This window comes from Echinops telfairi, unplaced genomic scaffold, assembly GCF_000313985.2.
Source record: "Echinops telfairi isolate 266 unplaced genomic scaffold, ASM31398v2 ScPeMD7_7473;HRSCAF=8511, whole genome shotgun sequence".
Lineage (NCBI taxonomy): Eukaryota > Metazoa > Chordata > Mammalia > Afrosoricida > Tenrecidae > Echinops > Echinops telfairi.
Window position 1 is genome coordinate 12,198,110 of NW_022111377.1, and position 10,575 is coordinate 12,208,684.

General features: G+C 41.4%; 1 protein-coding gene across 1 annotated transcript in view; it reads left to right on the forward strand.

The window, feature by feature from the left end:
- Nucleotides 1-10,575, forward strand: part of MRC1 (mannose receptor C-type 1) — a 101,320-nt gene that overhangs the window by 45,873 nt on the left and 44,872 nt on the right. Inside the window, exons 8-9 of the mRNA XM_045285614.1 lie at nucleotides 3,473-3,630; nucleotides 5,360-5,470. Of these exons, the coding sequence (XP_045141549.1) occupies nucleotides 3,473-3,630; nucleotides 5,360-5,470 (269 nt within the window). The remainder of the gene's footprint in view (nucleotides 1-3,472; nucleotides 3,631-5,359; nucleotides 5,471-10,575) is intronic.

Here is a 10,575-nt window from a genome sequence, read left to right on the forward strand (position 1 = left end):
GAGGGAGTTGTTCCCTTAAAGTAATGTTTATGAAGGTAAAAGAAATTTGTGAACATGTTAAATATTGCTTATGAAGTAAGCCTAGAAAACCAACTTTTACTCATATTGACAATAAAATCCACTTAAATAGGATACACAAGACCTTTCCACCTAGGTGGTGCCCTCTCAAACTCACTACAACCCTATGGGACAGAACTGCCCCTGCGACTTTCTAAGACTATAACTCTTTATAGAAGTCGAAAGCCTCATCTTTCTCCTGAGGAGTGGCTGGTGATTTTGAACTGCTAAACTTACGGGTTTGTACCTCAACTTACCACCCGTTATGGCACCAGGGCTCAAGTGGAGTACTAGGTGGGACGACTGATGAATGTGCTCAAATGGTGGCGCAGTGGGTAGGCGTTGGGCGGCTAAGCTCAAGATCAGCAGTTTGAAACCACCAGCTACTCCGTGGGAGAAACATGAGGCTTTCTCTTCCCGCGAAGTTACAATCTCAGAAACCCAGACCCTTTTCTGCAGGGTCACTATGAGCCAGCCCCGACTTGATGGCATTGAGGGTTTGTTTTCTTTATTAATTTGGCTAACCTAGAGGTTGGAGGTTTGAATCTATTCAGGGGCACCTGGAAAAGACCCAATGACCTACTTCTTGAAAGAGCAGCTACTGAATAGCTATGTCGTTTTCAAGCACAGCGGGGTCGCCCTGAGTCAGAGCCAGCTGCACAGCCTGGCTATGGGTTTGCACAGAAATCAGGACCACAGCTAGGAAAGCTATCACGGCTGATGTGTGGAACTCTGGCTAGAAATCTCATGCTCGCCTTGCATGCGTATTTCATAGGATCCAGATTGGGTTTAGGAATACTTGTAATTTCTCGAATGATAATTGAGGGATTTAAAAGCTTAGTTCTGGAGTCGTACAAGAGGGCATTTTGATACTTATGTGTTGCTTAAGAGACCACAGCCTGCCAGGCTCCTGAAAGGAAAGGGGTGGGGGGTGGGGGTGGGGGATGGGACCTGTGCCGGCAGTGCCATTCAAGCTTCGTGGTGTTGGAAACATCTGCTGGGGCTGGCACTCAGCCCACCTGGGACTTCCTCAAAAGCAAAGCTTAGTGACAACTTTTAAGAGGAAGAGCCTTGATGGCTTGGGGAAATTCCTATAGAGTATGGTGTTTTTCTCATTTTCAAGTGCAACATCGTTACTCTCCCTTGACAAGGATTTTTTTTCTCCTTTGCTATAAAAAAAAAGTTTTATTGTGTGTTCCGTGCAAGTGTGCATAGCAAATTTGGTTCCCATTTAACAACTTTTTATACAGATTGTTTCGTGACATTGGGTACATTTTTCACAATGCATGGGCAGGCTCACGATTTCCACTGTTTGCTTCCTGGGTCTGCCTTCTCCGTCTGTGTAACTTTCCCTTTTTTGCTTTAGGACAGTGGTTCTCAACCTCCCTAATGCCCCGACCCTTTCATACAGTTCCTCATGTGGTGGTCATCCCCAACCATAACATGATTCTCGTTGCTACTTCATCACTGTCATTCTGCTACTGTGATGAATCGGCATGTAAATATCTGATAGGCAGGATGTGTTTTCATGGTTACAAATGGAACATCATGAAAGCATAGTGATGAATCACAAATACAATATGTCATTCTATATTGTGAAATCTTGATTTCTAACAACAAATGAAACTTTGTCTGGAAGCATGGTGTAGCATGGTGAACAGTCTTAACATAACAACAGTAAACTACATTGCCACATTTTGTGACACTGCATAAAAAGCCAATGTCGGTGTGAAGGTTGAGAGAGTTTCTTTCTTACCAGATGGATCATCATATCTGCATGGGGGTGGACCCACCTGGAGACGGATAGAGGAGCGCTGTCTCGGTTCCTACGTAAGACCATCTGGAATATGTGTTTTCTAATGGTCTTAGGTGACCCCTGTGAAAGGGTCGTTCAACTCCCAGGCTGCTTTAGATAAATATTGATGACTTGGTCCAGACAGTTAATTATTTAATGGAGCACAGGACATGGATGATTCTGTTTATTTTAAGAGCCAATTGATTATTTGGATGAAAGGGGACACCAGGCATGGCTCAGTGCCAACTGTATAGTAGAGCCCTAGTCTTGAGAGCTCCTCTGGTCTCCACTGGTTTAGCAAATCTGACTTACGTTGGGAATTTGAGTTTTGCTCTCCACTGGGCTCCCACTTGATCTGGGATCTTCAGTGAAGTCCCTGCTTAGAACACTGACAGTGGTAGCCTAGCACCGCCCTTTTGCACTTAGGGTGGAGGAGGCCTTGGCTCTAGTGGGCTATTTATTGGTTGGCAAGGACTTTTATTTGACCATTTACAGAACAGAAAACAGGCATTCATGACGGAGTGCCCCGTGGTGCAAATGAAATAGAATCGTGTATTCTTTTGCCTTCATATTTGTAAATATTCATGTGTTTAGCCGTGAAATCCCATGACCTTTAATCACCTTTAATTCCTTCAAATGTGTTCCATTTTAATGGTTCCAGGTAGAATTCTTCACACGGTAGCTATTTAAAATATCAGTGATGCTCTGCAGAGAATTTCAAAACAAAATGATTTGCATTTCATATCCCTATCTGGTTCGTTTTGACTTTCATTTGTGACTGGGATTTTGATGTTATGTCAAGGCATTTCATGATCAAGATGACTGGATTCATTTATAAACATTCAGCGTCATCAAGTCAATTCCAGTTCATAGCAACTGTAGAGGACAGAGCAGTACAGCCGCTGTGGGTTTCCATGACTGCAAACTGTTATCAGAGCAGAAAGCCTGTCTTTCTCTGGTATAGTGACTGGTGGTTTCGAACCACCAATTTTACGCTTAGTAGTTCATTGCTTACCGGTCAGTGCTACCCATTTATGGATTGGCACACAATATCAGGAGACAGCCTCGCTTCTCAGTTCATATCTCTCCGTGGTGCCCTGATCATTTTTACTTCGGTCACAGGGATTGAGCTTTAACAAAAGCATCTAGAATGTTCTTGGTAACAACTGTGTTGCTATCCTTAGCTGCCATTGAGTTAGCTGTGGCTTATGGCAACTCCAACAGGCACTCCTAGCCAGTGGAACAAAAGAGGTGTGTGATTTTTATTATTCTAAGACATTCCTAAGAGTTAAAACCAGTCAGATCCATTTATACACTAATAGGCTACCATATTTTCAATGGTGAGTGCGGTTGACAAAGTATTTTCTAGACCAACGAGGTAAATGATTTGTAACAAAAATATGTAGCTTCATCTGTTGGAGGTCATGACTCACTGATCTCCATTTCAGAACGCAGCACATAGGTCAGATGAGCACCCCAGAGGGCAGTCTGCCCAACAGTTATACTAACGGAGGGAAGAGAGTCAATGTTGAGAGAGTAGCAGGCTTCCTTTCCTGATAGCCTTCTGACCTCTGGAGAACAGTTTGTGTGAATGACTTTGGTTTTTTTCTTCCTGCTTAGAGTCAACTGATGAGTTGTGGATTGGTTTGAATGATATTAACATTCAAATGTACTTTGAATGGAGTGACAGGACACCTGTAACGTTTACCAAATGGCTGCGTGGTGAACCAACGCACGAAAACTACCGGCAGGAAGATTGTGTGGTGATGAAAGGCAAGGTAAGACACCTTTCATTACAGATATTCAGCAAAGCCAAGTTCCTAGCACTCAAAGTGCGACGAGGGACTCTTTTTGGTTTCCTTCTGCCTCATTTATGTGGTTATTTAGATGGTTTATTCTATTCTATTCATAAAATGGACATGGATCAATATGGAACTACAGGTCAAATTCAATCTCCATCAGTTGTCTTGCAAAGTAAATCTTTCAGAGGTGCATAAAGGCAACAGACAGAAAATGTGGATTCAAGGAAAAGATAAAAATACATGTGCAATCTCGATTGGCCCAATCAGAGCTCTGCTCCTCCTTTCAACTGGGTGCTCTGATAGAAGCAGAACTAGTCCAGTCGAGTCTGGGTTCTGCTTTCTGGAATCTGCACGTGGAGAACTAGATTTAATTTTTCTGATTGAATGGCGGTGTTAGGCTAGCATGGCTTGCTTCTGTGTTTTCAATATGCCCTTAGCAACCGGAAATTCTCATACACTTATCTTTTGTTAGTAGGTGACGAACATGGTGATGCAGAGGTTGGATTTTTCTGTTCCTAATTTCCTCAATTCTAAAATGGTGATACGGGTCATATCTACCGCACATGGTGGGCATGGGGATGAAGTGGGTTCCTAGCTATGTAGTGGAAACTTATTACACTGGCTCCAAGTTTTATTCAACCAGAACTGGCTCATTTTCTTTTTTTTTTCCCCCGTTCTGGGTTGTTGTCATTACCAGCTGAGAATTTAAGAAAAGGGTAGGATTTAATTATCTAAAGTTTTGGCATTAGAGTGTCCCAAGCCGAGGCTACCAGCAAGCATCATGCTTGTAAGGACTGAAAGAAGAAGGTAGGGAGAAAAGTGGATGAGGGCACAAGTGTTGAGGTCTGAGAAATGTGGACGAGCCTGGGGTTGACAAGCTCAAATTTTCTGTTTCTGAATATTACTGTATTCATTTGCTACCACTGCTGTACTAAATGACTGCCAACTGGAAGTGTGGAAGAGCAGGCATTTATTCTCTACTGTTCTGCAGTCTGCGTGTCGTTATTCATGATGTCAGCAGGCCCAGGCTCCTGACTGCTCTAGAAGAAAAGCCTTCCATGGAGCTCCGGGCTTCTGGCAGGCCCAGGCGGTCCCTGACCATCCTTGGTTTGTAGATGTCTTGTCACATAGCCTCTTTCCCCGATGTTTCCGGGCCTGTCTTCTTCTTTTATAAGGACAACATTCAGGACAGACTAGGTGTTCATCCTACTGAGGTATGGCGTCTGTAAGGTTTTCATGGGTTAATTTTTGGCAGTAGATTTGCAGCCCTTTCGTCCTGGTCCATCCTAGTCAGGAAGCTCCACTGAAGCCTGCTTAGCATCAGAGGCACATGCAAGCCGCCTCTGAGAGGTGGTGGCTGGCCAGGAACAGAGGTGTTCTGGTCAGGAACAGAGCTTGGTCGTGGAAGTCAAGGATTTTACCTCTGAAGCACCAATGCCTCACCTTGTCCCTTTAGGTTCTTCTAAATAGCCACTGGATGACCTGAGGTATGAAGACCTACTGGCGTGGCTCTCATCTCTCTTGCCATTGTTGTAGCCAAATTGGCTCCATATGGGCAGAAGCTAAATGCACTTCTCCTTTTACAGGTGTCATGGTCTCTAATACCCTGGAATCTTCGTTTTCCTCATCTGAAACACAAGAAAATTGCATTCAAATTAAACCCCTGACATCTCCCCCTACCCCCACCCCCCCTTTCTCCCTGCAGGATGGGTACTGGGCAGACTTGGCCTGTGAGCAGCCGCTTGACTACATCTGCAAGATGAAATCGCAAAGCCAAGCTCCAGAAATAGTGGAAGTAGAAACAGGCTGCCGGAAAGTGAGTACAGAATGTTCACAATGGTTTATGATCAGCAACTATTCTTTGATAGCCTGAGCTATCAAAGGCCCCTAAAAGCTGCTTCAGTAAAAAAATAAAGTTGCTTCAGTAACGCTAATAGCCAGATGTTTCAACTGCATAGTGGTCAACAGTTTGGCTTCAATTTGTCAGTGCTCAGCACCAATGTTCTCCAAATGCTTTCCGTATTCGGTGACCAGGGGGTTGCTTGTGGACATGACTTTTTAGAAAGTCCTGGGAGGTGGGAGGAGAAAGAGCAGGGTTAAAACAACACAGAGAATGCAGGCTGTCCCGGGGGGAGGGAGACTAAGGCCAGTCATGAAAAGGTGTTAACAAGGTATTGGTAATCAAAGATGCTATGGGTTGTCAAGAATATTTCCAAAAATAATAGTAGTTTATAATTTATCAAGGGGTCAAGGGGCAGGGGAGGGAGGGAGGGTAAAAAGAAGAGCTGATACCAAGGGCTCAAATAGAAAGTAAATGTTTAGAAAATGATGATGGCAACATAAGTACAAATGTGCTTGATACAATTGATGTATGGATTATGATAAGAGCTGTAAGAGCCCACAATAAAATGATCTTTAAAAAAGAATATTTCCAATAGGTAATCCTAAATCACAGATCACAAACTATCATAATTCATCATCTTTTCTAGACGCTATTTATGCTGAGCTGACTTCTGGTGCAAATTGTTCTCAGTAAATCCCTGTAGGGGAGATAGTAGGCCAAGACCCTTACCTGGTATTGGTGATACTGAATTAAATGGAATAAAGTCACATGAGACATCAACTTCAACTCTTATAATGCTTCATCTTTACTTGTGGGACAGAGGTGCCAATCCTGAGAGTCCTTCTATTTCTGTGAGGATAAAGGATCACTGTGAAGTAATTTAGAAAAATATTTTTTAAACTATAAGTATACAGGATTTATAGTTATTATTTTCCTGTTTGCATCTTCCTCTTTTTTTGTTTCTCACTTCTCCTGGATAAAAATAAAGTAGAACCCATCTTCTCTCCAAGAGTGTTATGTTATATTGTGATCAAACAATCTTGCAGGAAATATGCAGCATTAGTAAACCATAAAGAAAAATGGAACAAGTGGAAAAATGCTAGCATATTAGCTGTACAAAGAGCATTCGAGATGATCAACACCACCCTCTTGATTTTGACATTTTTGTAGAGTCACACATAGGGAGGCAAACACCCAGGCCCTCTGTCTCCCAGGCCACGAGACTTCGTCTCATTACCGATTGATTTATGCTTTCTGGAACACATTCCTTTTTGTACATCATCTGTTTTTGTATATCATATGCCTTTTATACATTATTTGTACATAAATAATTAACAAGCATGTTATCGACTTTTATATTAGTAACCCAAGTTATAGATTTTAGTTTTACTTGTCATCCATAACAATAATCCAATTTAGCCATCCCAAGCCACAAAACCAAACCCATAGCCATGTAGTCAATTTCAACTCATACGAACCACACAGGGTGAAGTAGAAATGCCCCCTCTGGGTTTCCGAGGCTGAGATAAAAGTCCTTTTTACCAAAATAAATGCCTCATTTGTTTTTTTCTTCCCCCACCAAGTATCTGCAAGTGTAAAACTGATTATATCTTTACCTGAGAATGGCATTAATTGATTATTGCTGAGTAATTGTGGTAGTTACATAATCTGCTGTCAATTTGAGGATTAAGAGTGAAGGGGTGGAGTGTATTCTGTCAATCAGGTCATAGCCAATGAGGCCTCTGTGTGGGCATGGCCTTCTCCTGAGGATTCTGGGAACTCCTGTATTCTTCCTTGGAGAGGGGACAAACACTGTCTCTGCTCACTCCCTGGGAGACATTGTAGCTGATAAGACACATGGAACTACCATAGTTCCCTGAGCTGGAAGAGACCCCTGCCAGCACTGAGATGCTTACACTGTCACTGGATCCACAAGACTTCCCACCCACTGGCCTGTGACCTTCCTGCATGTGGCGTCATTGCATGTGTTGCGTGAGTCTGAAGAGGACTTTATAGATTGTTATCTGACATATGGACTAATGTCGGACTTATGGACTCGATCTGGACTGGGTTGGGATGTTTTCTCAATATTCAATTGCTCTTGTTTATAAAGCTCTTTCTTATACACAGATGAGTGTCTCCCTGGATTTGTTTCTCTAGTCAACCTAGACTAACACAGTAATAATTTATCTAGGCTTTGAAGTCTATATTAACAGCTGTTTTCAGAAAGCACTTTAAATATTACTGTTTCTAGCCATTATTTTTGTCATTAGAATTCCTGGTATCGCATCATTATTTTCATCTTTTTTCTCTCTGGTTGATTTTGAGATCTTCTCATTGGCTTCGGCATTTTTCAGCCTCATCACAAAGTGTCTAGGATCAGAATTTTAAAATTTACTTGCTGCTTGCTGTGTTTCTTCATTTTGAGGAATCATATCTTTAGGTTCTTGAAAATTCTTAATCATTGACTTTATTCTTTACCGCTGAACTTCCTCTTAGGCCAATGCCCACCTTACTCATGCTACCATCATTTTTTCTATCAACATGTTTTAACCTCTGTGCTACAGTAACAAAACTTACAAATTTTCTGTGGACCCATGTTAATTAGGTTTAATCTGGTCATTACATTTTTAACTTCATGACTGTATTTACTTTTTAGAAAGATTGTCCCCTCTCCTTACCAAACAGTCCTGTTTTCATAGTACTTTTTTTGCTGCTGGTTTTATTTATTCTTTTGCCATTTCAACAATCATAAACATCTTTAAAAATAATTTTTTAGATTTTCCTAGTAAGTTGGTGATTTTCTCGTATATTTCCTCCCCAATATTATGCAACATCTAAGGATAAAGCAGTGCTTCTGGTTGTCTTCATATCCACTCATTCTACTAAATGCTATGCTCGCATATGAGTCTGTTGGATGACTTTGTAGTTTGCTTCCTTGGCTGCTTAAATTTTTTCAATTTTTAGGTAATTTTATTCTTTTGCTTGTGGATTCACACTATGTTGATAATGTAAAAGTATGTCCCTAGAAACCATCTGTAGAAGGAACATCCATCTGGAGCTCAGACTTCCATTTAACCTGTCACATAGGTGTTTGTTTTCAAACAGAAGGCTTCCATTCCCTGTATTTAGAACCCCAGGCAGATGAGAAGAATCTTTGTTACTTCCTGGCTCTGTGAGTAGACTGTTCTTGCTCTCTTTTCATGGGAGCTCTGCCATTAGGGGGTATTTTCCTTAAAATAGAGTCTAAAATGTGCAAAGACCTGGGATTAGAAAGCCAAAAAGGCCTATACTTCTCAGGATATCTCACGTTGAAAGAATAGAAGAAATATTCAAGGCTTAAGTTTCAAGATGGAACGATTCCACAGGCAAAATATTGAATGATAGAGGAAGCATCATTAAAAAAAAAAAAGAAATGAAATACACAAAGTCACTGTACCAAAGAGAACTGGTCAACTTTCACCAATTTCAAAAAGTAGCGTATGATCAAGAACCCCTGATATTGAAGAAAAAAGTCCAAGATACGCTGATGGCATCAACAGAAAAGAAGAGTCCAGGAATTGATAGAACACCAGCTGAAATGTTTCAACAGACTGATGACTCACAAGGAGAACTCACTTGTTTGTACCAAGAGATGTGAAGGACGGTTACCTAGCCAATTGCAAAAACAGTGACCCAACAGAATGGGGAAATGATTGGAAACTATCATTAATATCACATGCAAGTAAAATTTTGCTGCAGATAATTCAAAACAATTGCAGCAGCATATTAAGAAGGAACTGCTAGAAAGTCAAAACAGATTTGGAAGAGGAAGTGGCCCAAGGGATATTATGGCTGATGTAGACAGATTTTAGAAGAAAGCAGAGATTATAAGAAAGAAATTTACTTATGTTTTATTGAGTATGCAAAGCCATTCAACTGTGCAGATCATAACAAACTATGGATAACATTGAGAAGAATGGAAATTCATGAGCAATGACCGTATATACTCATGTATAAGTCGAGTTTTTCAGCACATTTTTAATGCAGTTTTTGTGGTAAAATTAGGTGCCTCGGTGGATATTCGGGTTGGCTTATACTTGAGTATATACAGTATGCTTATGCAGAACCTGTGTATAGATGAAGAGTCTCCTTTGAACATAAGGGAGATGCTTTGTGGTTTAAAATCTGAAAAGGTGTATGTCAGAGTTGTATCCTTTCACCATACTGTATGCTGAGCAAATTACCAAGAAGCAGGAACTGTATAAAGAAGAATGCTGCATCAGAATTGTTGGAAGGCTTATTAACAGCCTGTGATACCCAGATGACACAATTTGCTTTCTGAAAGCAATGATGACTTGAAGCCCTAGCTGATGAAATCAAAGACTTTAGTGTGGATTACAATTTGTGGCATTACATAATCTGGTGCCAATTTGAAGCTATTAAGAGTGATGGGGTGGAGTTTAGCTTATCAATCAGGTCGCAGCATGATGGCCTCATTTGGAGGTGCAATGGCGATAAATAGCTCATTGGAGGCGGGACACACTCATTCTCTGCTTCAACATTCCTGATGACAAGACACATGTAACTACGCTGGTGGAACCAGAGCCTTGGAGCTGGAGGAGCCATCTGGAGACTCAAGCCAGTGCTAAGATGCTTCCACTGCCACTGGATCCACAAGACTTTCCACACACTGGCCTGTGATCTTCCTGCACTCAGCGTCGTCGTTGCATGTGTACATACATACATTCAGGCCAAATACATCTGCATCCCAAACATTGCCTGTAAGACCCTCCAACTTTAATTGAAGTCTAATATACCTCAGGGCACCCATAATCTCAGCTGTGCATTTTCCACCTCCGCTTCTAATTTTTTTTGTGTGTGTGTGTTGTTGGTGCCTGGAGACTTTTGTCTTATTTCTTTCCAACTCTAGCATAGAGTTTTCTTATTGTTCTATTTTCATCTAGAAGTTCTGTGTATTTGGAGATTGAGAGCAGGGCCATGCCAAATTCTGTTGCCAATAATTTGAAAAGTACTCTCCCATGACTAGATGCAAAGAGTCCTGGGAGCATAGTGTTTGCACAGTGGGCGGCTAACTG